Raw genomic sequence first — 27,171 nt, forward strand, 5'->3', positions numbered from 1 at the left:
GCCCTTTTGATTTCCACAAAGGGTGAGCAAGGAGTAATTCAATCAAGACTGCTTCAAAAAGCTGTGCAATTCGTGGTGGAGACAACGTGATTTCGGACTAATGGGATAAGGGTAGCAGTATTTTGCACGTCACATTCAGAAAGATTAATAGATATAATATACCACTGTTACAAAACGTGTTTCCCGTTCGTTAGAAATAACACAAAAACGGAGGGCTTGTTATTAATTTCTGCTGTCCGTGATCACCTCGAGGATGAGAGAAGAGATGGTCTGTAGAAAAGGCATCGCAGGAGATCCGCGGTGGACGGGAAGAGATGTGTCCGTGGGCAGCGCTGGGTGGCTGCAGTGATGGGAGGAGGCTGCGGGTGCCGCTGTTGACCGAGGAGGAGCGAGAGGAAGGCTGGAGCTGTGCAGGCAGCCCCGCCCGCTGCGGCCAGGCTCGCTTGCTCACTGGGCTGGCTGGGCGGTCGGTCGGTCTGGGAGCGTCCGGGTGGTACGGAGCTGTGGTGCAGCGAAGCGGAGGGGCCCGCGGCAGGGTCGAGGAGCGCGAAGCGGGGACGGAGCCGATCGGCAGGCGGATAAGTAGGCGGAACGGCGGGCGGCGGTGATGTTTGCGGCGGGGAGGCAATGGGTCCGGCGGAATCGAGCCCTGCTGTGGTGCGTCCTGGTGGCAGCGTGGGAGGCGGCGTGGGGCCAGCTGCGCTACTCCGTTTCCGAGGAGATGCCGAAGGGCTCGTTCGTGGGCGACGTAGCTAAGGACCTGGCGCTGGACCTGCCGGCGCTCCAAGACCGCGGCGTCCGCTTAGTTTCCGAAGGTAAGACGCAGTATTTCGCTCTGCACGGGAAGACGGGACATTTAGTGACGGTGGAGAGGATAGACAGAGAGCAGCTCTGCCGGCTGGTGGAGAAATGCGTGCTGCGCTGTGAGGTGATAATAGAGGGAGAAATGCAAATTTACAGAATCGAAGTGGAAATCAGGGACATTAATGACAACGCCCCCAGCTTCCGAGAGAAAGAAACGCAACTTAGACTTAACGAGATGACAGCTCCGGGCTGGCAGTTTCCCCTGTCCGAGGCTCACGACCCGGACGTGGGACGGAATTCCCTGCAGAGGTACGAGCTGAGCGGTGACGAGCACTTCTCGCTGTCCGTGCAGGCGGGCCCCGGCGGGGACCAGCGTCCCGAGCTGGTGCTGGCGAAGGCGCTGGACCGGGAGGAGGCGGCCTTTCACGAGCTGGTGCTGAGGGCGAGCGACGGCGGGGAGCCGTCGCGGACGGGCACGGCGCGGATCCGCGTGGCGGTGCTGGACGCCAACGACAACGCTCCCGCGTTCAGCCAGGCGGAATACACGGTGCGTGTGGCGGAGGACGTGCCCGTGGGCTCCGCCCTGCTCACCGTCACGGCCACCGACGCCGACGAGGGGATGAATGGCGACGTCAAGTACTCGCTGAAGAAAGTGACGGATATGGCATCGGAGATTTTCCATCTGGACCCTAAGACGGGAGAGATCACGCTGTTGCGTAGCCTGGACTTCGAGGAAGGCGACTCGTACGAAATGGAGGTGCAGGCAAGAGACGGAGGAGAGCTTTTCGACACGTCAACAGTGACGATCACAGTGACAGACGTCAACGACAACACGCCCCAAATTTCGATACGGTCGACGCTGAGCGAGATCTCTGAGGACGCCCCGCCGGGGACGGTGGTGGCCCTGCTGCACGTGCAGGACCGCGACTCGGGCCCCAACGGCCAGGTGACCTGCTCGCTCGACGACGGCATCCCGTTCAGTCTGGAGAAGACCTTTGAGGACTACTACCGCGTGGTGACTGCCGAGGTGCTGGACCGTGAGGCGGTGTCGGAGTACAACGTGACGGTGCGGGCGTCGGACGGCGGTTCGCCGCCGCTGTGGAGCAGCGCGGTGCTGTCGCTGCGGGTGCTGGACGTGAACGACAACGCGCCGGTGTTCGCGGAGGCGCGGTACAGCGCGCGGGTGGCCGAGAACAACGCGGCGGGCGCGCTGGTGCTGACGGTGCGGGCGGCGGACGCGGACTGGGGTCAGAACGCGCGCGTGCGGTACCGGCTGTGGGAGGGGCGCGTGCGGGGCGCGCCGCTGTCGTCGTACGTGTCGGTGCACGCGGAGACGGGCGCGCTGTACGCGCTGCGCTCCTTCGACTACGAGGAGGTGCGCGAGGTGGGGCTGTGGGTGCGGGCGGAGGACGGCGGCGCGCCGTCGCTGAGCAGCAACGTGTCGGTGCGCCTGGTGATCGTGGACGAGAACGACAACGCGCCGCAGGTGCTGTACCCGCCGCCGGCGTCGGGCGCGGGCTGGGCGGGCGTGGAGCTGGCGCCGCGGTCGGCGGAGCCCGGGGCGCTGGTGGCCAAGGTGGTGGCGGTGGACGCGGACGCGGGGCAGAACGCGTGGCTGTCGTACGAGCTGGCGAAGGCGACGGAGCCGGCGCTGTTCCGCGTGGGGCTGCACAGCGGCGAGGTGCGCACGGCGCGGGTGCCGCTGTCCCGCGACGCGGCGCGGCAGAGCCTGGTGGTGGTGGTGAAGGACCACGGGCGTCCGGCGCTGTCGGCCACGGCCACGCTGACGGTGGTGCTGGCCGAGAGCGTGGGCGAGCTGCTGTCGGAGCTGGGCAGCGCGGCGGCGGCGGCGGCGGCGGGCGAGCCGTCCGTCAGCCTGACGCGCTGGCTGGTGCTGGCCGTGGCGGCCGTGTCCTGCCTCTTCCTCGCCTTCCTGCTGCTGCTGCTGGCGCTGCGCCTGCGGCGCTGGCGCCGCTCGCAGCTGCTGGCGGCGGGCAGCGGCGCCTTGCGCGGCGTCCCGGCCTCGCACTTCGTGGGCATCGACGGCGTCCGCGCCTTCCTGCACTCCTACTCGCACGAGGTGTCGCTCACCGCCGACTCGCGCAAGAGCCAGCTCCGCTTCTCGGGCGGCAGCTGCTGCGACACCCTCCCGGCGCGCCCGCCGCCCGCCGAGCCCGCGCCGCTGCTCGCCGAGGACGCCGACGGCGCCCGCCGCGCCGACCCCGCCGCTCCCCCGGTGAGTTCCTCCCACCACGCTTGCTCCACCACGCCTCCCTCTCCCGCTTCTCTGTCCTCTCCCACCCATGTTCTCTGTCCTGTCTGTAGGATGAGGTTTCGTTACAAGGAAGGCAAAGCTTCGTTTCTCCTTTTGTCCCCGACATGTGTCAGGATTAGCTCTTCTGAACCCATGTATCGCATGATCAGCAAAACGCAGTTTTCGTTATTAGCAGGGTCAGCTATCTTCCAGACCGCACTTGTGCTTGAATGGGATGAGAGTGTTTTGGAAGGGACTGTTAATGGCCCCCTGTATAACTCAGCTGCTCGTCGTTTCCGCTCTTCTCAGCCTTTCTGTTTCTACTTGATAACGGGGTGAGCAACGATATGTCTTTGTATTCGTTCGTGCTTTGATCTTTGTTCACCGGGTGGAGGAAGGGACTGGGCAACAACTGGTCCCTTGTCGATGTCTGTCTGCCTGATTTGAAGATGAAGGACAACCGTAGAAGTTGTGACTATTTGTGAAGGTCCTTGGGTAGTTGCATATGAAGGGGTATTGGAGGAAATGGGAGATATGTTTTGCTGATTCCCTTTCTTTTAAGTTTGACTTCTTTGAAAGAGAGCTAGATGTGTCTTGGCTTGACGATAGATGCTATGGCAAGAGCCATAGGAGGGTGGGAGGGGAGAGATTCAAGGTATGGGAGGAGACGTAAGGAGGGGGCTTGGCCCTGTGAAGATGTTCACTGACTCCGTCTTTTCTGGAGGACAGCTCCTCATTTACATTTAAAACCACCATGTTTCTTCCCGGAAGGCTGTTAAGTAGACAAATATATGTTCCGTCTTAGTACAGTGATGTAAAGATATTGATGTGAAGTCCACAGGTGGTTCTGGTGCATGTTGAAGAGAACTGGTCTGGGCAACTGGACCTTTGATGTTATATGCTTTCAAATTATGAGTGTCAAAGGACACCATGCAAGTTGTGAATGGTTGGAGATGACAGTCCTGGGAGTCTTCGTGAGGGTCTGTTGAAGGACACAAGAGATTTGCAGTGTTCCCTGTTTAGTGTCCATGTGTGATGTCATGCGATTGCATCTTCCCAAAGAATTTTTGCTAGCACATATATTATTCCAGCTGTATTGGGAGTCCTGGGTGGTTTTTCCCATGTCATTGCAGGGTGTCATCATTTCTTAACTAACATCTGAATTGTGTAGTTAGGAGAAATGTCATAAAGGGAGCTTTATGAAGAACAAACTGTATTCGTTTTCTACTAAATACCTGAATTATGTACCTACTGTAAGTTCCATAATCTGGAAGAGTATGTTGTGATCTCTTCCTTTCTGCATGTGTCAGCTGGGCTATTCTTTCTGACAATGTGTGGAAGATCTCATCGGCTATATTTGTCTGACTGTCCCGTATGTGGCTTTCATGTTTACAGCTGTAAAGGGAAAGACTTCCGTAAACATGTTTGGTTTTTTTTTTTAAAATATCACTGAAAGAAATGCTCTTGCTTGTCACACGCACATGGAGAGAAGTCAAATATTATGCATGGTAAAGAAAAGTTGTCTGTGCATCTTTTCTCCCATTGGAGTGTATTTTCAAATTTGGAAGGTCAGGTTTTGTTGCTAGACTAAGTAAAATGAATCTGAAGGTGTCTCATTTTTGGATATCACACTACTCATATTCCAGCTGGCCAAGTCGTGGGTTCACCAGTTTGCTTTCCTGTTGTATGATGTTTCCCATGAGTGGCAGTTATTGCGCACTGATGTCGATTTTATATTAAAGTTTCAGAGTGACCTGTCTTGCAAGTTGCCCAACACGCTGTGTCAGATCATGCTCTCTTTGGGGTGATACTTAGGTGACTGGGTCTCTCTTGAAGTTACAAATCACTTATGCCCTTGAGAACACTTGTCATTTTTTCAAATGAGTATGATGAGCAGAGAAATCTCTTTGCATATGTCCATGTTGCGATCCTTGTTGTCTGTAAGGAGAAGTTGTGTGTGCAACTTTTTCTTCAATGGTGTCTGTCAGCAAAGATCATTTTCACATTGAAGATGTTTGGTCAGGGTGAAAAGTTCTGTCTGTGCTGAGACAGGTCAGGTGAAAAAGTTTGCTGTGGTATAATTAGAAATCCTTGTTGTGATCCTTGTTCTCCATATTTTTTAATTTGGGTTGTATTATTATTATTATTATTATTATTATTACTATTAATATTAATATTATTACTATTATCATTACTACTACTATTATTACTATTATTACTATTATTATTATTGTTATTGTCCAGGTGTAAATCTGGGCCTCATTGTGGCTTGTAACCTTTAAAACCTTAAAAGAGCTCTTGTGGTTGTTGGGCTGAAAGAGGAATGTACGTTCATTCCTTGAAGTTGTTTAGCTGCCAAGACAAGGACTTTGATGGACTCTGTTTGCCTAAGGTGTCACTGAATGTAATGCTCTTTTGCCTGTGGCTGCTGTTTGGACAAAATATTGGATACTGTCTGTGGTCAAGTAAAGGCTGTGAATGCAGAGGAAGGAGGGTGAGAGGCTGGCTCTGAGCCATGCAAATAGGTGTGTCACTGTGGATTTGGCTGAGCAGTGGTTTGATTTCATGGCTGCTGCTGAGGCCTGTGCCATTCATGTGGTGATCGGAGATTCCCTGTCCTGAAAAACCATAAAGAATTTGCACAATAAAAGGACACGTAGAATGATGATGCATGGGCAGAAGGGTCATAATTCCTGAGTGAAAGCTCCTTTATCCATCTGTATTTCATACAACGTACCCTTGTACGATGCAGTCCAGAGGAAGACCTTAGGTTTGCACTTGTGCTTGAAACATCAGTGATTTGCAGGTGCTCAGGGGGATGAATTTCAACACCAGCAGTGAAGACTGAGAAGACTTCCCGGTGAGCTTCTCTGCAAGACTTTGTCTTTAATGGTTCCTTGCCTTCCTGATCTGATTTTGTTCAGCTCCTGGTTTCCTCTGTATGTAGGTTAAGTTTGAAGTAGTGGCATATCTTCATTTATCCACGTGTTGTGCGCTAGTGCCTCTTGCTCATCCTTCTGTTTTTGTGGAAGGCAGGAGATGTGAGGTTATATTTGTGTTCTGGTTGTGTTAGGGAGAGGGGATTAAAGCATGATGTCAGTAGAAGTGCCATCTCTGTGTAACAGTGTGTGTGATAAAAGAGGGGAGGAAATTCCCCAGAAGCTGATAGTTAGATTTTCCCCAGTCTCTCTTGGATGAGTGCTCCTCTTTTAGTTCAGACATCTATCCTCCATGTACTTAACATGCTTTCTATTTTTTCACAGAATGTTGGTGAGCAAATCTACCTCCCTTTTGTCTTGAACTTGCTGCATTATACTCTCATGATATGCTTGTGCCACTGCTGAGGGTCTGAAGCAAAGCTGCAGCTTGTGTAGGGTTGTAGAGAAGACATGGGGAAACTCTCTTGGCAGAGGGGCCACAGAAGAACTGATGGTCATTTCCTTGGTTGTCATAGTTACTATGTTAGGTGCATGGTTGTGGTACTATGCAGTTTCAGTTCCTTGTGCTCAATATGTTTGGGCTAAGAAATATTATTACAGCTTTTCTGTTCATTTGTATCTGTTTTTAACTCTTGCCTTGATTGTCATGAGCTAGAGCCAGTCCTCAGGCTGTCTGATGAAATGGGGAAGGTCAGATTGCTTCTAATTGTCTGAGTGCAGGGGCACTTCCTGTGCCCACCTTGAAGGGTCACAGCTGTAAGAAGGGCAGCTGTTGTGTGCATACCTGTGCTGCCAGAGGCACACTTGTTTGTAGGGAAAGAAAGCAAAGCCATTTCTACTGCAGTCTTCAAAATGCAGAGTGGCAACCCAGCCCAGCCAAGGTTTCCATGAACAGAGTAGGGATCAGTGGGGGAACATGTGCAGGGTGTTCCCCACCGCATGTCCCATTGCATGGTGGCCTCTCAGTTGGAGAGATATGGGTTGGACAGGTGGACTGTTAGATGGATAAGGATCTGCTGGCTGTCTGCATCAAAAGAGCTATAGTCAGTGGCTCAGTGTCCAAGAGGAAACCGGTAACATGTGGTATTCCTCAAGGGTCTGTACTGTGTCCAATACTATTTAATGTATCTCAATAATATCTTGCTGAATGAGTGTCGTGGTTTCATCTGGGATGGACTTGACTTTCCTGCTAGCAGCTGCTGTAGTGCTGTGTTTTGAATGAGGGTTGGAAATAGTGTTGGTAAAACACTGACGTTTTTGGTTGAGCTAAGCAGTCAAGGCCTTTTCTGCTCCTCACACTGCCCTGCCAGTGAGTAGGCTGGCAGTGTACAAGAAATTGTGAGGGGATACAGCTGGGAGAGCTGACCTGAACTGCCCACAGGGCTATTCCATACCATGTGACATCATGTGCAGTATATAAAGCTGGGGGAAGAAGAAGGAAAGGAGGGACATTTGGAGTTATGTTGTTTGTCTTCCCATTAATCCTGATGGCGGCCTGCTTTCCTGGAGAGGGCTGAACATCTGCCTGCCAATGGGAAGTGGTGAATTAATTTGTGTTTCAGGAGCTTTGCTCATGTATTTGAGTGTGTGCCTTTTCTTTTACTTTTTAAACTGTGTTTATCTCAAGCCATGAGTTTTCTCCCTCTTACTCTTCTGATTTTCTCCCCCATCCAGCCCTGGGAGTGAGCAGGCAGCTGCGTGGTCTTAGCTACAGGCTGGGGTGAAACCACAACAATGACATAAAAAGTTTCTGCTTGCTATGTAGAAGGGCTGAGAGAGTAGAGGTTCTTCAGCCTGGAGAACAGAAGGCTCTGGGGACATTTTATCGCTCCGTTTTATTATATGAAGGGGGCTTCTAAGAAAGATAGAGAGAGACTTTTTATCAGGGCCTATTGTGACAGGAGAAGACACAATGGTTTTAAACTGTAAGTGGGTAGATTTTGATTGGACATAAGGAAGAAATGTTTTATGGTGAAGGAGGTGAGGCACTGGAAGAGGCTTCCCAGAGAAGTAGTGGATGTGCCATCATTGGAAGGTTTCAAGGTCAGGTTGTATGGGGCTTTGAGCAATGTGATCTAATGAAGGATGTCATTGCACATGGCAGAAATGTTGAACTAAATGATCTTTAAAGGTCCATTTCGACCCAAACCATACTATGAAAGACTCAACGAGGGTTTGCACTTGTCAGTCCCTCAAGTATGGAGAGGCAAAAGGTGCATCTTCTGTAAGTCACAAACAAAAAAGTAAATGATGTTCTGCTATCTTACCATAGATGTATAAACATGATCTTTAGGCTGATACACTTCTCAGTGTGATTATTCTTCTCCGTAAACTAAAAATCAACAGGGGGACAAACATCCAATATTTCCATGAGCAACTGGAAGAAATACAAGAAAGACAGGAACCCTTTGCAGGTCCAACATGACAGGATTGCAATGATGTTCGCTTCATTCTTTTTCTGATTATTTATTGATTACTCCAACATGAATTTTTTTGCTCTACCATGAATAATCACTTCGAACTATTCACTGCAACTCAAAGAGATGACTTAAAAGTACTTGACAGCATATCTCAGTTTAAAAAGCCTTAGAGGGTGAAGCAATCAAGTGTCCCCGTGCTTCCTGATCTTCCTCCATGTACTTAACATGCCTTCTTTTTTTTCACAGAATGTTGGTGAGCAAATCTATCTTCCTTTTGGTGTGATCATACTGCATTACACTCTCATGATATGTTTTTTTCCAATTCTGAGGTTCAGAAGCCAGCCTGGAGGTTGTGTAGGGTTGTAGAGAAGACTTGGGGAAGCTCTGTTGGTGGGGGGGCTATAGAAGAACTGATGGTCATTTCCTTGCCTGTCATAGTTAGTCTGTTGGTACGTGGTTGTGGTACTATGCAGTTTCAATTCCTTCTGATGAATATGTTTGGCCTAAGATACATTATTGCACCTGACCTGTTTCTATCTGTTCCAGTAGAATTTAATATAGTAAGCAGCACATATTTTATAGTATTTAATATAGGAAAGAGCTATAGTCAGTGGCTCACTGTCGAGGTGGGCACCAGTAGCATGGGGTGTTCCTCAAGGGTGCATTCTGGGACCAATACTATTTAATATATCTCAATAATATCTTCCTCAATGAGTGTCATGGTTTCATCTGGGATGGATGTGACGTTCTTGCTAGCAGATGGTGTAGTGCTATGTTTTAGATTTGGGATGGAAATGCTGTTGGTATAAGAGTGATGTTCTTGGTTGTGCTAAGCAGTCAAGGCCTTTTTTTGCTACTTATACCACCCCCGCCAGTGAGTAGGCTGGGAGTGCACAAGAAGTTGGGTGGGGATACAGCCAGGACAGCTGACCCAGACTGACCAAAGGACTATTCCATACCTTGTGGCGTCATGCTCCGTATATAGAACTGGTGGAAGAAGAAAGAAGGGTGGGACTTTTGGAGTTATGGCGTTTGTCTTCTCAAGTAGACATTATGTGTGATAGAGCCCTACTTTCCTGGAGATGTCTGAAGAGCTGCCTCCCTATAGAAAGTGGTGAAAGAACTCCTTATTTTGCTTGGCTTGTGTGCATGACATTTTCTTTTAAGTAAAGAAAATTTAACTGTCTTTATCTCAGCCCATGAGTCTTATTACTTTTGCCCTTCTGATTCTCTCCACCATCCCAAGTAGGGAGTGAGTGGGAGGCTGCGTGATCTTAACTGCTGGCTGTGGTATAACCCAGGAGAATGACATAGATGGTAGGAGTGAGTGATAGCACAGCAAGTCTGCAGACAACACCAAGTTGAGTGGTACCGTTGATTCACTGGAGAGAAGGAAAGCGACCCAGAAGTGAACTTCATCCATAATAAAATTCAAGAAGGCCAAGTGCAAGGTCCTGCACCTGTGTCGGGGCAATCCCCCGTTTCAATACAGACTGCTGGATTGAGTGCAGCAGGTTACTTTTGGAGTTACTTTTGACTTGAGTTTCTTTAGATCGGGGCTTTGTGTTTTATAATGCATTACTGTATTGCACAATATCTGCTGACCCCGTGTCTCCTGGAGGACAACTCCTCTTTTACTTATAGAACCTTGATTTTTTTTTCTAAAGCGTAGTCAACATACAAATCTATTTTCCTTCTTAGTTCAGAGATGTAAAGATGTGAAATCTGTCTGTGGTCCTCTAGACAGTTGGAGCTTTGAGGCTATGTTCTTGCCAAAAACTCCATGCAAGTGTGCGAAGAGAGTCGTGGGAACTTATGAATGTTAGTAGAATGTGCTGTTGAAGGACAAAAGAGGGATGGTTTCCTCTTTCCCTGTTCAGTGCCTAGCTGTAATTTAACACAATCTGAATGTCTTCTTCCCTTGTAAGTTTGGCCTGAGATATTGGGAGCCCTGGGAGGTGCTTCCTCTGTGTGTTTGCATGTTGTCATCAATTTTTAACTAACATTTTATTGATGTACTTACAATAAATCCATAAGGGGAACTTTGGAGAAGCCAACTGTGTACTCATTTCCTACTAAATACCTTAATTGTGTTTCGACTCTAAGTGCCATAATGTAGAAGATTATATTCTAATCCCTTCCCTTTTGCAGGTGTTAACTTCTTGCCTTCCTTGTTTTGATGAGCTCAAGGTGGGCTGCCTTTTGAGATAATGTGTGGAAGATGCCATCTGTTACATTTGTCTGACTGTCCTGTGGGTGTCTTTCATGTTTACAGCTGCAAAGAGCTTTCACAGACATGCTTCCATAAAGGGTTACTGTAAGCAATGCTCTTCCTTGTTACATACAGAAGCTGAGAAGTCAAATATTATCCATGGCAAGGAGATGTTGTCTGTGCAACTGTTCTTTGGGTGGAGCCCATCTGCAAATTAGGAAGATCAACAACCATGCAAGCTCTGAATGGTTTGAGAAGAGTGTCTGGGGTGCTGTGTGTGAGAAGGTACTGGTGGAGGGAAGGCATGTGTTTTGTCAGTTCTCAGGGTTTCTTCCTGGCCTATGGAAAATAGGTCTCAAAGTGTCTTATTTCTGGATATCGCATAGTAGTTTGGACTCCAGCTGGCGAAGTTGTGGGTTCATCAGTTTACTTTCCTGTTGCATGAGGTTTCCTGTGAATTCTGGTTTCATTCTTGCCCTTTCTTGTTGCGAAGAGGTAAAGGTTTGCCCCTCTGTGTTTGGTAATGTGTCCTAAAATGTGTGTCTGATAATGTGTCACTGGAAGAAATGCTATGCTTGTTGCATGCACGTGGTGAGAAGTCCATGCTACATTGGTGAGAGGGTGTCCTTGAAACAGGAAGAAAGGGGGTTGTACACTCCATCGGGCTGGGCTATGGTATAATTTCACGCCTGCTGCCAAAGCCTCTGTCACTTACACTAAGGCTGCCTTTAAGAAACTCCTGAAAGGGAATGACAACGCTCTGATGAATTTTGTCTGCAAGCAGTAACCATGGAAGTGCAAACACGCTTCAGGGTTGGGCACTGTGTCTAATACCTGCTGTATGAAATGTCATCTTTCCATCTATATATCCTTGAAAGACTGTGATGTGGAGTTTTATCCTGGTTGTATAAAGGTTTCCCCAGCCTCGACCAATCTTCAGATGTTATCCATGCTTCCTGCTAATGTGAAATGACTGCTGACGTTTTGTCAATATTAAAATTGATGTGAATGTAGGGGATGGGAGGGTATTTTTGACAGGAATTTCTGGGTTTTGGAATTGTTATTTGAAGCATGTGTGAGGCAGTTGCTCATTTAATGACCTGCCATGTCTGGTACAGCATTTCCTGACAATGCTAGTTATTAGGCGTAGATGTAAACATTGCATTAATGGCTGCAGAGTCACATAACATCCAAAGTGCCCATGTGCATGATGGTGTTTACGAGCTGATACTTAAGACCAATTCTTGAACTGAGTTGCAGATCGCTTGTGCCCCTTAGAACATTTACTTGTGTTTCCCTGAAATGAAATTCTTTTTTTCCTGTGGCTGACACATAGACAAAATATGGGATATTGTCTGTGGAGTTATTAAAGGCTGTGAATGTAGAGCAAGGAAGGTGAGAGGCTGTCTTGGAACCAGGAAAATAGGTGGGTTAATGTGGTTTTATCTGAGCAATGGCTTAATTTCATGCCTGGTGCCAAGGCCTGTGCCATTTTTTCTGTGACCCTGGTTTTCCTGTTGTGAAAGTCATGTAAGACAGAATATTGTGTGTGAGGAAAATGAAGCAGAAGGTAAAAGAGAATCTGTTGTCCTTTCTGAAAAGACTGACCCCTTAATATGTTGTTTAAACATCTGGCTCCATGTTCGTGGGAGATGAGCAGGCCACAGAGTCGAATATAATTGCTGAGAGCCGATTGTTTCTTAAAAAGAAACCACCCACTAAATAACCCAGAGTAAGTCCTTAAGGCCACACTGGTAGCTTGCTGTATGAATGAGTTCAGGTTTGTTGACCCATTCCTTGTTAGATGACAGCTTGTTTTTTATTTTGACCAATTATCACTCATGCGCTTTAGAATCCTTCTTATTCTTCTCAGAATGTTGGTGAGCAAATAAATATACCTCCCTTCTTTGTGTGCTCATAGTGTATTATCCTCTCAAGAGATGTTTTTTGCCAATTAAGAGAGGGTCAGAAGTAAACCTACCAGTTGCATAGGGTTATAGAGAAGACAATTTAGCTCAGAAGCAGTTGAGGTTCTTCAGCATGGAAAACGGAAGGCTATGGGGAGACCTTATTGTTCCTTTCTAATATATAAAGGAGGCTTAAAAGAAAAACGGAGAAAGATTTTTATCAGGGTGTGTTGTGATAGGAGGAGGGGCAACGGTTTTAAACTGCAGGAGGGTAGGTTTCAAATGGTCAAAAAGGAACAACTGTTTTATGATGAGAGTGTTGAGGCAGTGGAACAGGTTGCCCGGAGAAGTTGTGGATGCACTAGCACTGAAAGGGTCAAAGGACAGGTGTAATGGTGCTTTGAGCAGCCTGATCTAGTGAAGGATGTGCCTGACCATGGCAGAGAAGTGGACTGCATCATCTCTAAAGGAACACAAACCATTCTAAGGTTCTATGAAATATTTGACGTGGCTTTGCACGTTCGTGTTTTCTGCCCCTCAAATATGGAGATTAAAAAAATAAGGAACTTCTGTGAATGACAAAACTGTAAATGTTGTTCTGCTGTCTTAATATAGAGATATACAGCTTGGTCTTAGGATGATACATTTCTCAGAGTGATTATTCCTCTCTTTAAAATATAAATCGACAGTGTGACAAACGCCAGAGACTTCCATGAGCAAAAGGAAGACATGCAGTGAAGATGGAAACCCTTTGCCAGCCCATCATGAAAGAATAGCCCTAACTTCTGCTTCATTCTGTGCCTGATTGCTTATTGATTACTGAAACAGGTATCCTTCCTTCTTGGTAGTCGTCCCATGTCAGGAAAGCAGAACTGAAGATACCTGAAAGAGCGCTAAAAAGCCATGCCATCGTTTCTTCCTCTTATAGATCCTTCTGGATTTTATGAAGAGCAGCCGAGTTGCTTTTTTTATTGCTCCGCCATGAGTAGTTACTACCGACTATTCATTGTGGCTCAAGGACATGACCTGAAAGTACTTGACAGCGTATCGCAGTTTTAAAAGCCTTTGGAGTTCCAGCAAGCAAGTGCCCCCGTGCTTCCTGATTCTAACAAAAGAGAGACCCCAAAGCTGGGGGCAGCCACTAAACACTAAAAAGGCTGCGGTGTTGTGGCGGCGCATGAATACATGCATATGTTTTGCTCTACCATGAATAATTACTTCGAACTATTCACGGCGACTTAAGGAGATGACCTAAAAGTACTTGACAGCATATCTCAGTTTAAAAAGCCTTAGGAGTTGAAGCAATCAAGTGTCCCCGTGCTTCTTGATTCTAAAAAAAAGAGACCCCAAAGCTGGGGACAGACACTGAACAGCGGCCAAAATTCTGGTCCCCGGGAGCGCTAGCATGGGCCGGCTGCTGTGTCGTGGCAGCGCCTCCGGGTGCCGCTGTTGGCCGACGCGGAGCGGCGCTGGAGCCGCAGCCGCAGCCCGAGCCGGAGCCACGGCAGCGGCAGGAGGGAGGAGCGCGGCGAGCTCTGGAGACAATGGCGGTGAGGCAGAGCAGGCAGCGAGCTGTGGGGCGAGCGGTGCTGCTGCTCGCTTTGCTGCTGGTGTTGTGCTGCCGGGCGGCGGCGGAGAGGATCCGGTACGTCATCCCCGAGGAGCTGGGCAGAGGCTCGCTGGTGGGGCCGCTGGCGCGGGACCTGGGGCTGAGCCCGGCGGAGCTGCCGGCACGCAAGCTGCGGCTCAGCGCGGAGAAGCAATACTTCACGGTGAGCGGGGAGAGCGGGAACCTGTACGTGAGCGAGAGGCTGGACCGGGAGGAGATGTGCGGCGAGTCGGCGTCCTGCTCCGTCAGCTTCGAGGCGCTGGTGCAGAACCCGCTCAACGTTTTCCACGTCGAGGTGGCCATCCAGGACGTCAACGACAACGCGCCGCACTTCCTACAAAACAATTTCCAGCTGGAGATCAACGAGTTGACTTCTCCTGGAGCTCGGTTCTACTTGGGCATAGCGGAAGACCCGGACGTGGGCAGCAACTCACTGCAGGGCTACGAGCTGGAGACCAACGCATACTTCGAGGTGGAGATGAAGGAGAGCCAGGACGGCAGCAAGTTCGCGGAGCTGGTGCTGCGCCGTGCGCTGGACCGGGAGAGCGAGCAGAGCCTGCGTCTGGTGCTGACGGCGGTGGACGGCGGCGATCCGCCCCGCAGCGGCACCGCCCAGCTCTGCATCAACGTCACGGACGCCAACGACAACCCACCCGTGTTCGCGCAGGACCGGTACCGCACAAGCCTGCGCGAGGACGCGCCGCCGGGCTTGACGGTGCTGAACGTCTCCGCCTCCGACGCCGACGCCGGCACCAACGCCCGCATCACCTACGGCTTCGGGAAAATGCCGGCCAAGGTGCTTCAGAAGTTTGTGGTGGAGGCGGAGAGCGGGACGATCAGGCTGCAGGAGGCGCTGGACTTCGAGGACACGCGTGCGTTCAGCCTGGCCGTGGAGGCGAGGGACGGGGGCGGTCTGGTGGCGCACTGCGAAGTGGAAGTGGAGGTGCTGGACGTGAACGACAACGCGCCCGAAATCACGGTGACGTCGGTGTCGAGCCCGGTGCCCGAGGACGCGCCGGCCGGCACGGTGGTGGCCCTGTTGAAAGTGCGGGACCGTGACTCCGGGGAGAACGGTCAGGTGTGGTGCGAGCTGTCGGGCGAGGCGCCGCTGTCGATGGTGTCGTCGTCGGTGGGGTCGTACAAGGTGGTGACGACGAGCGCGCTGGACCGCGAGCAGGCGTCCGAGCACCGAGTGACGGTGGTGGCCAGGGACCGGGGCAGCCCGTCGCTGTCGAGCCGCGCGTCGCTGGTGCTGGAGGTGTCGGACGTGAACGACAACGCGCCGGTGTTCGAGGAGGCGGCCTACAGCGCCTACGTGGCGGAGAACAACGCGGCGGGCGCGCCGGTGGTGCGCGTGCGCGCGCGGGACGCGGACGCGGGCGCCAACGGGCGCGTGAGCTACTGGCTGGCGGGCGGCAGCGCGGGCGCGGCGCCCTACGTGTCGGTGGAGGCGCGGAGCGGCGCGGTGTACGCGCAGCGCTCCTTCGACTACGAGCAGTGCCGCGAGTTCGCGGTGGCGGTGCGGGCGCAGGACGGCGGGGCACCGTCGCGGAGCTCCACGGCCACGGTGCGCGTCTTCGTGCTGGACCGCAACGACAACGCGCCGCGGGTGCTCTGGCCGGCGTCGGGGTCGGGAGCGTCGGGGTCAGGAGCGGCGTCGTTGCCGGCGGCGTTCGAGGTGGTGCCGCGTTCGGCCGAGGCCGGCTACCTGGTGGGCAAGGTGGTGGCGGTGGACGCGGACGCGGGGCGCAACGCGTGGCTGTCGTACGAGCTGGTGCAGGCGTCGGAGCCGTCGCTGTTCCGCGTGGGGCTGCACAGCGGCGAGGTGCGGACGGCGCGGGCCGTGTCGGAGAGGGACGCGGCGAAGCAGCGTGTGGTGGCCGTGGTGAAGGACCACGGGCAGCCGGCGCTGTCGGCCACGGCCACGCTGCACGTGGTGCTGGCCGAGAGCTTGCAGGAGGCGCTGCCGGAGCTGAGCGAGCGGGCGGCGGGCGCCGACTCGCCGGCCGAGCTGCAGTTCTACCTGGTGCTGGCGCTGGCGCTGCTCTCCGCCCTCTTCCTGCTGAGCGTGGCGCTGGCCGTGCTGGCGCGGCTGCGCCGGGCCGGGCCGCCCGCCGTGCTGCGCTGCCTGGGCGCGCAGCGCTTCTCCGTGCCCGGCGCCGCCTTCCCGGCCGACTTCTGCGAGGGCACCTTGCCCTACTCCTACAACCTGTGCGTGGCGCCGGCCCGCGCCGTGGCCGAGGGCGCTTGGCTGCCGCCGCCGCTGCCCAGCGTGCCCGCGGAGGAGCTGCTCGGCACGGAGCCCTGCGGGAAGCCGAGCCCGAGCAGCAGCGCCGGCGCGGGAGAGCCGCCCACCGACGCCCCGCAGGTGTGTAAGCCCTCTCGCTCTCGCTGTTTTCTTTGATCTGTGCTGAACCTCCTTGGCTGTTCCCCTGGTGTTTCGGGGATGGTATGGATGGGGAGGGCTTGTCCTTGTGTCCGTGAGATAATGAAAAACTGGAGTAACTGCCATTCGGGTTTGGGCATGTACTTAGACTTCGCTGATAGCTGGAAAGAAACCCCTTGGTTACGGTTTTTAGGTATTGTTCTCCGAAAGGGAACTTCCGTGTAGCTCCATGAATGGAAAAGAGACAGGTCTCTTGTCCCTAGTGAAAGAAGAAAGTGCTGCCAAACTTTTTGTTGAATGCTGCTGCAGAAACAGTAGTAGTAATTAATGGGACGGCTTAATTTCGCGTGTATGGGAAGTCCTGATCCTTGTGTCCGTGAAGGAAAGAACAGGGTATGCCCCTTCCACTCACATTAGGAATCAAGTGGCCACACTTCGTGGTTCTTCGCTAGTCATGGGTTCAGATGAGAGGTTTTGACTACAACTCTTGCTCGAGTTTGTTACGGTAAACGCGGTAAATTAAGGGTTCTGAAACACGGAAAATGTAGTGAACGCTCGTTGTCCGAAAGAAGGGTGAGTGGGGCTCCACGAGTGGAGAAGTTATAGGTTGTTCCTCTTCATTGTTACAGAATGTTCTACCTCTTCCACCGTGTGTCCTCTCGTCCTTTGGAGTCCTGCTGCTGCAGAAATTACAGCATTAATGGGATGGATGAATTTTGTCCAGGAATGATTTATCTGAGTTCTTTTTTCTTCCATCCGGGAGGTAGTCCCTTTTTTTTACCGTTTCCTTATCTGTCTTTCATACACACGTGGAGGTGTAGAACAGGATCTCAAGAAAAACAAAATAATCACGTTTAGTGTTTCAGAGCCCTTCTTTTCAGCTCCCCTTTTCCCAAAGAGAAGTACTTGGACCAGGTTGATCGCGCTTACAGAGGAATACTAGACTGGGCAATTCGGTCTCTTGGCCACTTTTTGAAGCAGTTGTTATGTCCTCCTGTTTACAAGTGGAGGCCTGAGGACATAGGTAAAACGAGGAGGAAATGCTCAAACTGACAGCAATTAGGCACTTGAACCAAGTCCATGGTCCGCATAGTTCAGGGTGTGCAGCCGTACTTGTCCTTTAGCCGTCTTACAGTATTTGCTTGAAAAGGTGACCTACCAATGTGAAGACTCAAGAATTAGACGAATGCTTTACTACTGAGCATCAATCTCTTACATCATCATTTGTGAGAAAATCAATCTCCCTCCATGGTCGTTCAAGCTATCTAATTACTCGATTAAATGTAATGTGTGCTCTTCAAAAGGGAAACCACACGTTGAAGTCCTTCAACTTTCCTGCTCCAGTGTTAGCTTTCTCTGTATATGTACCAACATCTCAGTGTAATTCAATTTAGAAGGGGGGGGGCTCTACCCACCCTGAGAACATAAATAAACGGACAAGGAAAAACTCAAAATGTCAGTTTATGGTGTGCAGCCATACTTGTTTTCAGCCACCCTACAGTATTTGGTTGAATACGATCCTACGATCGTATGTCCTACGATCATGAAGATACATGAATTAGATGAATGCTTTACTGATAAGCATCAATCTCTTCAACCGCTATTAAAAACGTTAAACATTTTTTAAAATCTAAAAAAAATTAAAATTAATACCATTGAAGTTCCGACTGCGTGGGTTAGTGACCCCGATATCTCACGTTGTCCGGGACGGAGTTGGTCTGAATATCACGTTTTCTTATAGCAGAGCATGTTTTCTTTTGCCGTCCTTGTACCAATCATTCAGGCATGACTGCTACAACATGTTCTGATGAGGTCTGTGCTTTGGGACGGATACGATAAGACTCATAATATTCTACTCGTCATATTAGCAAAAAAAATATTTCACTCTACATCTTTCTGCAGTAGAAAGTCATATTTCCTCTGCGGTAGAAATAATATGCGTCGTTAAATAAAAGAAGGGCGTAGAGAAAATGCTCTGCCCGGAAATCCCTGCCCTCCCTTTGAGGGAGGATCTTCATTGTTGCTTTGTTTTCTTAGTCGTGATGTGGGGACTAATGTGGCTGTAGGACGTCCTTTTGATCTGCAGAAACCGTGAGGGAAACGTCATTTAGCACGACCGCTAAAAAAAGCTGTGCAATTCGTGATCGAGATTGTGCTGTCGGATTAATGCGATAAGGGTCGCAGTACTTTACACGTCATATATTACCGTACATCTCTCGCCATTACCAATTCGTTTTTCCCGTGTGGTAGAAATACCACAACCACAGTAAGTGTCTGCCTCCCTGCTGGTCATGGGATCCTCGGGGAACAAAGGAGAGATGGGCTGGAGAAAAGACATCGCAGGAGAATCCCGGAGGAGGGGAAACGATGTGTCCGTGTTGAGTGTCTCGCCGCCGTGAGCTGCCTGTGGGAAAGGGCAGCGCTGGGTGGCTGCAGTGCCAGGAGGAGGCTGCGGGCGCCGCTGTTGACCGAGGAGGAACGAGAGGAAGGACGGAGGGTGCAGGCAGCCCCGCCCGCTGCGGCCAGGCTCGCTCGCTGTCTGCCTGGATGGGCGGGCGGGCGGGTGGGCGGTCTCGGAGCGTCCGGGCCGTGCGGAGCCGTAGTGCAACGAGGTGGAGGGGCCGGCGGCACCGCCCGGGAGAGGCGAACCCGTCTCCGAGACGGATCGGGAGGCGAAACGGCGGGCTGCGGTTCCGCGTCGGAGATGTTTGCGGCGAGGAGGCTCTGGGTCCGGCAGGAGCGAGCCCTGCTGTGGTGTGTCCTGATGGCAGCGTGGGAGGCGGCGTGGGGTCAGCTGCGCTACTCGGTTCCCGAGGAGATGCCGAAGGGCTCGTTCGTGGGCGACGTAGCTAAGGACCTGACGCTGGACCTGCCGGCGCTCCAAGACCGCGGCGTCCGCGTTGTCTCCGAAGGTAAGACCAAGTATTTCGCTCTGCACGGGAAGACGGGACATCTAGTGACAGCGGAGAGGATAGACAGAGAGCAGCTGTGCGAGAGTGTGCAGCAATGCGTGCTGCGCTGTGAGGTGATCGTGGAGGGGGAGATGAAGCTTTATGAAATCGAAGTGGAAATCAGGGACATTAACGACAACGCCCCCAGCTTCCGAGAGAAAGAAACGGAACTGAGAATGAGCGAGACGACAGCCCCGGGGTCGCGATTTCCCCTGGCCGGGGCACACGACCCGGACGTGGGACGGAATTCCCTGCAGAGGTACGAGCTGAGCGGTGACGAGCACTTCTCGCTGTCCGTGCAGGCGGGCCCCGGCGGGGACCAGCGTCCCGAGCTGGTGCTGGCGAAGGCGCTGGACCGGGAGGAGGCGGCCTTTCACGAGCTGGTGCTGAGGGCGAGCGACGGCGGGGAGCCGTCGCGGACGGGCACGGCGCGGATCCGCGTGGCGGTGCTGGACGCCAACGACAACGCTCCCGTGTTCAGCCAGGCGGAGTACACGGTGCGTGTGGCGGAGGACGTGCCCGTGGGCTCCGCCCTGCTCACCGTCACGGCCATCGATGCCGACGAGGGGATGAACGGCGACGTGAAATACAGTTTCCATAAAATTTCAGACCGGGCGTCGAATCTTTTTTCCCTGGACTCTGAGACAGGAGAAATATTTCTTAAGGACGATTTGGACTTCGAGGAGATCTCCTCACATGAACTCGAAGTGCAGGTACACGATGGAGGAGAGCTTTTCGACACAGCAAAAGTTGCGATCATGGTGACAGACGTGAATGACAACACACCCGAGATTTCGGTGAGGTCTGTACTGAGCGAGATCTCTGAGGACGCCCCGCCGGGGACGGTGGTGGCCCTGCTGCACGTGCAGGACCGCGACTCGGGCCCCAACGGCCAGGTGACCTGCTCGCTCGACGACGGCATCCCTTTCCAGCTGCGGAGCTCTCGGGGCAGCTACTACAGCGTGGTGACGGCGCGGGAGCTGGACCGTGAGGCGGTGTCGGAGTACAACGTGACGGTTCGGGCGTCGGACGGCGGTTCGCCGCCGCTGTGGAGCAGCGCGGTGCTGTCGCTGCGGGTGCTGGACGTGAACGACAACGCGCCGGTGTTCGCGGAGGCGCGGTACAGCGCGCGGGTGGCCGAGAACAACGCGGCGGGCGCGCTGGTGCTGACGGTGCGGGCGGCGGACGCGGACTGGGGTCAGAACGCGCGCGTGCGGTACCGGCTGTGGGAGGGGCGCGTGCGGGGCGCGCCGCTGTCGTCGTACGTGTCGGTGCACGCGGAGACGGGCGCGCTGTACGCGCTGCGCTCCTTCGACTACGAGGAGGTGCGCGAGGTGGGGCTGTGGGTGCGGGCGGAGGACGGCGGCGCGCCGTCGCTGAGCAGCAACGTGTCGGTGCGCCTGGTGATCGTGGACGAGAACGACAACGCGCCGCAGGTGCTGTACCCGCCGCCGGCGTCGGGCGCGGGCTGGGCGGGCGTGGAGCTGGCGCCGCGGTCGGCGGAGCCCGGGGCGCTGGTGGCCAAGGTGGTGGCGGTGGACGCGGACGCGGGGCAGAACGCGTGGCTGTCGTACGAGCTGGCGAAGGCGACGGAGCCGGCGCTGTTCCGCGTGGGGCTGCACAGCGGCGAGGTGCGCACGGCGCGGGTGCCGCTGTCCCGCGACGCGGCGCGGCAGAGCCTGGTGGTGGTGGTGAAGGACCACGGGCGTCCGGCGCTGTCGGCCACGGCCACGCTGACGGTGGTGCTGGCCGAGAGCGTGGGCGAGCTGCTGTCGGAGCTGGGCAGCGCGGCGGCGGCGGCGGCGGGCGAGCCGTCCGTCAGCCTGACGCGCTGGCTGGTGCTGGCCGTGGCGGCCGTGTCCTGCCTCTTCCTCGCCTTCCTGCTGCTGCTGCTGGCGCTGCGCCTGCGGCGCTGGCGCCGCTCGCAGCTGCTGGCGGCGGGCAGCGGCGCCTTGCGCGGCGTCCCGGCCTCGCACTTCGTGGGCATCGACGGCGTCCGCGCCTTCCTGCACTCCTACTCGCACGAGGTGTCGCTCACCGCCGACTCGCGCAAGAGCCAGCTCCGCTTCTCGGGCGGCAGCTGCTGCGACACCCTCCCGGCGCGCCCGCCGCCCGCCGAGCCCGCGCCGCTGCTCGCCGAGGACGCCGACGGCGCCCGCTGCGCCGACCCCGCCGCTCCCCCGGTGAGCTCCTCCCACCACGCTTGCTCTGCCACGCCTCCCTCTCCCTCTTCTCTGTCCTTTCCCACCCGTGTTCTCTGTCGTGTCTGTACGATGAGGTTTAGTTACAAGGATGGCAGAGCTTCGTTGATCAACTCGCTGTGTGGTGGTGCCTCTTTCTCTGGGGAGGTGAACTTGGTCTCGTTGTTCAGCGTTAGAGTAGGTGTGGGAGGCAGGAGAGGTGGGGCTGCTGTTGGCTGGAGCTTCCTTGGAGTGAACCTTTGTGTTGTTATCATGTGCCAGGTCGTTTCTCCTTTTGTCCCCATCGTGTGTCAGTGTTAGCTCTTCTGAACCTATGTATTGTCAGTAAAAGGAAATGTTAGTTATTTTCAGGGTCAGCTATCTTCCCGACAGCACCTGTGCTTGAGTAGGATGAGGGTGTTTTAGAAGGGACTGTTAATGTCCCCCTGTATAACTCACCTGCTCCTCCTTTCTGCTCTTCTCAGCCTTTTTTTTCTCCATGATAGCGTAGTGGGCAACAAAATGTCTTTGTATTCGTCCAAGCTTTGATGTTTGTGCACAGAGTGGAAGAATGGGCCTCGATACAACCGGTCCCTTGTAGATGTCTGTGTGCCTCTGGTGAAGATGAAAGAAAGTCGTAGAAGTTGGGTGGCTGCACATGAAGGTGTACTTCACAGGAGATATGTTTTAATGATTCCCTGTCTTTTAAGGCTGATTTATTGAAAAGCCTCTGCTTGTGTCTTGGGTTGACACAAGCATATGGGAAGAGCCATAGGAGGGTGGGAGGGAGATATTCAAGGTGTGAGGGAGGATGTAAGGAGGGGGATGCAGATGTTCGCTGATCCAGTCTCCCCTGGAGGACCGCTCTCCTTTTCCCTGTAGGCTTCTGATGTTTCCTCTCTGAAGCATCATGAGCAGACAATTGTATCTTCCTTCTCAGTGTGGAGATGTGAAGATATCTATGTAAAGTCCATGGAGTGCTCCTTATGAAAGGTGAAGAGAAATGTTTTGGGGCACCTGGCTCTTTTGTGTTGTGTGCTTGCAAATTATAAGGGTCAAAGAACACCATGCAAGTCGTGAAGGGTTGGAGATGAGAGTGGTGGGAGCTGCATGCTAGAGGCACAAGAGATATGTTTACACCCTTCATCATTCACTGACCTGCTGTAGTATCATAAAATGTGAGTTTCATTTTCCCAAAGAAATTTGGCTAGAGGACATGTGATTCCAGCGGTCTTGGGAGCCCTGGGATGTTCTTCCTCTGGTTCTGCAGGTTGTTATCAATGCTTACCAAACAATGAATTATGTACTTATGACAAGTGACATAATGGGAGCTTTGGGAAGAGCTAACTGTGTATTTCCTACCTTCTAAATACATGATTTAGGTGCCGCCTTTGCATGCCATATTCTAGAAGAGTATGTAGTGATCCCCTCCTTTCTGTGGGTGTTCACTTTTTGCCGTACTCATTGTGATGATCTGAATATCCATTCCTTGAACTTGTTCTGCTGCCAAGACAAAGACTTTGATGGACTCTGCCTAGGTTGTCACTGAATGTAATGCTCTTTTGCCTGTGGCTGATATTTGGACAAAATATTGCATACTGTCTGTGGTCAAGTAAAGGCTGTGAATGCAGAGGAAGGAGAGTGAGAGGCTGGCTCCGAGCCGTGCAAATAGGTGTGTCACTGTGGTTTTGGCTGAGCAGTGGTTTAATTTCATGCCTGCTGCTGAGGCCTGTGGCATTGATACTCTGATTCTTGATTCCCTGTCATGAAAAATTTTAAAGTATTAGCACAATAAAAATTCATGTAGAATGATGATGCATGGGTAGAAGGGTCATAATTCCTGAGTGAAAGCTCCTTTGTCCATCTGTATTTCATCGGAACATAGCTATGTTGAGTTTCTTCATAGATGTAATTACACTTTCTTTCAGGCCTTTGCGTCTTGCAAGGTCATGGTTCATTTTCCCCATGGCTGCATAGTTGTTTTGAATTTGAAACTGTGGGTGTTGTTTTGTAGCAAATATTTTCTTCCCTTGTCAAGCCTTCAGCCACCTGAAGAAGCCTAGGATGACTTAAATTGAGATAGAGGTCTATGATAAGTGTTTATACTCACAACTCCATATTTGTCTGCAGATGAGCAGGCTACAGTGTAGAAAAAGTTGATGAGAGCTGTTGAGTATTTCTTAAAATGAACCCTTGTACAATGCAGTCCAGAGGAACACCTTAGGTTTGCACTAGTGCTTGAAACATCAGTGATTTGCAGGTGCTCAGGGGGATGAATTTCAACACCAGCACTGAAGATGAAGAAGACTTCCCGGCGAATTTCTCTGCAAGACTTTGTCTTTAATGGTTCCTTGCCTTCCTGATCTGATTTTGTTCAGCTCCTGGTTTCCTCTGTATGTAGGTTAAGTTTAAAGTAGTGGCGTATCTTCATTCAGCCACATGTTGTGTGTAGAGAAGACTTGGGGAAGCTCTGTTAGCAGGGGTGTCAAAGAAGAACTGATGGTCATTTCCCTGCCAGTCATAGTTAGTCTGTTGGTACATGGTTGTGGTACTATGCAGTTTCAATTCCTTCCGCTGAATATGTTTGGCCTAAGATATATTATTGCACCTGATCAGTTCCTATCTGTTCCAATAGAATTTAATATAGTAGGCAGTATATATTTTATAATATTTAATATAGGAAAGAGTTATAGTCAGTGGCTCACTGTCAAGGTGGGCTCCAGTAACATGGGGTGTTCCTCAAGGGTGCATTCTGGGACCAATACTATTTAATATATCTCAATAATATCTTCCTCAATGAGTGTCATGGTTTCATCTGGGATGGATGTGATGTTCTTGCTAGCAGATGGTGTAGTGCTATGTTTTGGATTTGGGATGGAAATAGTGTTGGTATAACAGCGATGTTCTTGGTTGTGATAAGCAGTCAAGGCCTTTTTTTTGCTCCTCCTACCACCCCCACCAGCGAATAGGCTGGGAGTGCACAAGAAGTTGGGTGGGGATACAGCCGGGACAGCTGACCCAGACTGACCAAAGGACTATTCCATACCTTGTGGCGTCGTGCTCCGTATATAGAACTGGTGGAAGAAGAGAGAAGGGTGGGATTTTTGGAGTTATGGCATTTGTCTTCTCAAGTAACCATTATGTGTGATGGAGCCCTACTTTCCTGGAGATGTCTGAAGAGCTGCCTACTGATAGGAAGTGGTGAAAGGACTCCTTATTTTGCTTGGCTTGTGTGTGCGACATTTTCTTTACTTATTAAACTGTCTTTTTCTCAGCCCATGAGTCTTCCCGCTTTTCTCCTTCTGATTGCCTCCACCATCCCAACCAGGTAAGTGAGCAAGAGTCTGTACAGTCTAAGCTGCTGGCTGTGGTTATCCTACAACAATGACATAGATGGTAGGAGTGATCGCGCAGCAAGTTTGCAGACAACACCAAGTTGAGTGGTAATATTGATTCACTGGAGGGAAGGGAAGCCATCCAGAGGGACCTGGACAGGCTGACAGAGTGGGCCCATGTGAACATAATGAAGTTGAAGAAGGCCAAGCTCAAGGTCTTGCACCTGGGTGAGGGCAGTCCCCAGTTTCAATACAGACTGGGTTACTGAGAGTACCCTTGTGGAGCAGGACTTGAGGGTAGTGGTAGGTGACAAAAAGGACATGAGCTGGCAATGTGCACTTGATACCCGTGGGATTATTGCTCAGACTCATAGTTGGTATGAGAGGCAGGTAAAGTGGAGTTAACTGTTGACTTGAGTTTCTTTAGAGCGGGGCTTTGTATTTTATTATGCATTACTGTGTTACACACTGTTCACTGACCCAGTGTCTCCTGGAGGACAAATCCTCTTTTACTTTTAGAACCTTGATGTTTCTTTTCTAAAGTGCAGTCAACACACAAATCTATTTTCCTTCTTAGTACAGAGATGTCAAGATATGTACGTGAAGTTTGTGTCCTGGTGCTCGTGCAGTTTGTGGAAAAATGGTCTAGAAAGTTGGACATTTGAAGTCATGTGCTTGCCAAAACTCCATGGAAGTTGTGTGGGGTTGGAGAAGAGCAATGCAGATGTCTTCTTCCCATATAAGTTTCGTCGGAGATATTGGGAGCTCTGGGAGGTGCTTCCTGTGTGTTTGCATGTTGTCATCAATGTTTAACTAACATTTTATTGATGTACTTATGATAAATCCATAAGGGGAACTGTGGAGGAGCCAACTGTGTACTCTTTTCCTACTAAATACCTTAATTGTGTTTCAACTCTAAGTGCCATAATGTAGAAGACTATGTTGTAATCCCTTCCTTTTTGCAGGTGTTAACTTCTTGCCTTCCTTTTTTTGATGTGCTGAAGGTGGGCTGCCTTTTGAGATAATGTGTGGAAGATGCCATCTGTTACATTTGTCTGACTGTCCTGTAGGTGTCTTTCATGTTTACAGCTGCAAAGAGCTTTCACAGACATGTTTCCATAAAGGGTTACTGTAAGCAATGCTCTTCCTTGTTACATACAGAAGCTGAGAAGTCAAATATTATCCATGGTAAGGAGATGTTGTCTGTGCAACTGTTCTTTGGGTGGAGTCCATCTGCAAATTAGGAAGATCAACAACCATGCAAGCTCTGAATGGTTTGAGAAGAGTGTCTGGGGTGCTGTGTGTGAGAAGGTACTGGTGGAGGGAAGGCATGTGTTTTGTCAGTTCTCAGGGTTTCTTCCTGGCCTATGGAAAATAGGTCTCAAAGTGTCTTATTTCTGGATATCGCATAGTAGTTTGGACTCCAGCTGGCGAAGTTGTGGGTTCATCAGTTTACTTTCCTGTTCCATGAGGTTTCCTGTGAATTCTGGTTTAATTCTTGCCCTTGCTTGTTGCAAAGAGGTAAAGGTTTGCCCCTCTGTGTTTGGTAATGTGTCCTAAAATGTGTGTCTGATAATGTGTCACTGGAAGAAATGCTATGCTTGTTGCATGCACGTGGTGAGAAGTCCATGCGGCATTGGTGAGACAGTGTCCTTGAAACAGGAAGAAAGGAGGTTGTACACTCCATTGGGCTGGGCTATGGTATAATTTCACGCCTGCTGCCAAGGCCTCTGTCACTTACACTAAGGCTGCCTTTAAGAAACTCCTGAAAGGGAATGACAACGCTCTGATGAATTTTGTCTGCAAGCAGTAACCATGGAAGTGCAAACACGCTTCAGGGTTGGGCACTGTGTCTAATACCTGCTGTATGAAATGTCATCTTTCCATCTATATATCCTTGAAAGACTGTGATGTGGAGTTTTATCCTGGTTGTATAAAGGTTTCCCCAGCCTCGACCAATCTTCAGATGTTATCCATGCTTCCTGCTAATGTGAAATGACTGCTGATGTTTTGTCAATATTAAAATTGGTGTGAATGTAGGGGATGGGAGGGTATTTTTGTCAGAAATTTCTGGTTTTGGAATTGTTATTTGAAGCATGTGTGAGGCAGTTGCTCATTTAATGACCTGCCATGTCTGGTACAGCATTTCCTGACAATGCTAGTTATTAGGCGTA

The 27,171-nt window shown here is 51.4% G+C and overlaps 4 protein-coding genes across 4 annotated transcripts in view; all 4 read left to right on the forward strand.

Moving 5' to 3' along the window:
* Nucleotides 1-27,171, forward strand: part of LOC141749887 (protocadherin gamma-C5-like) — a 280,377-nt gene that overhangs the window by 82,490 nt on the left and 170,716 nt on the right. The gene's annotated exons all lie outside the window — the stretch shown is intronic.
* LOC141750013 (protocadherin gamma-A2-like) lies at nt 430-3,198 on the forward strand. Its single transcript, XM_074604403.1, has 2 exons — nt 430-3,040; nt 3,130-3,198. Exons 1-2 carry the CDS (start codon nt 608-610, stop codon nt 3,196-3,198), a joined length of 2,502 nt encoding a protein of 833 aa, XP_074460504.1. The 5' UTR covers nt 430-607.
* LOC141750014 (protocadherin gamma-B5-like) lies at nt 14,041-17,009 on the forward strand. The gene is made up of 2 exons (XM_074604404.1): nt 14,041-16,513; nt 16,914-17,009. The coding sequence occupies exons 1-2, from the start codon at nt 14,081-14,083 to the stop codon at nt 17,007-17,009; spliced, it is 2,529 nt and encodes an 842-aa protein (XP_074460505.1). The 5' UTR covers nt 14,041-14,080.
* On the forward strand, nt 18,872-26,810 carry LOC141750016 (protocadherin gamma-A10-like). Its single transcript, XM_074604405.1, has 5 exons — nt 18,872-21,665; nt 22,933-22,978; nt 24,938-24,990; nt 25,286-25,387; nt 26,724-26,810. Exons 1-5 carry the CDS (start codon nt 19,236-19,238, stop codon nt 26,808-26,810), a joined length of 2,718 nt encoding a protein of 905 aa, XP_074460506.1. The 5' UTR covers nt 18,872-19,235.

The sequence above is a fragment of the Larus michahellis genome, chromosome 11 (assembly GCF_964199755.1).
Source record: "Larus michahellis chromosome 11, bLarMic1.1, whole genome shotgun sequence".
Lineage (NCBI taxonomy): Eukaryota > Metazoa > Chordata > Aves > Charadriiformes > Laridae > Larus > Larus michahellis.

Coding starts and splice junctions, on each gene's coding strand:
- LOC141750013 (XM_074604403.1), top strand. CDS start 608: ATGTTTGCGGCGGGGAGGCAATGGGTCCGGCGGAATCGAGCCCTGCTG. Junction 3,041..3,129: donor CCGACCCCGCCGCTCCCCCG/GTGAGTTCCTCC, acceptor TCCTGTCTGTAG/GATGAGGTTTCGTTACAAGG.
- LOC141750014 (XM_074604404.1), top strand. CDS start 14,081: ATGGCGGTGAGGCAGAGCAGGCAGCGAGCTGTGGGGCGAGCGGTGCTG. Junction 16,514..16,913: donor CGCCCACCGACGCCCCGCAG/GTGTGTAAGCCC, acceptor GTGTCCGTGAAG/GAAAGAACAGGGTATGCCCC.
- LOC141750016 (XM_074604405.1), top strand. CDS start 19,236: ATGTTTGCGGCGAGGAGGCTCTGGGTCCGGCAGGAGCGAGCCCTGCTG. Junction 22,979..24,937: donor GAATTATGTACTTATGACAA/GTGACATAATGG, acceptor TCTTTTTCTCAG/CCCATGAGTCTTCCCGCTTT. Junction 24,991..25,285: donor GCCTCCACCATCCCAACCAG/GTAAGTGAGCAA, acceptor CTTGTGGAGCAG/GACTTGAGGGTAGTGGTAGG.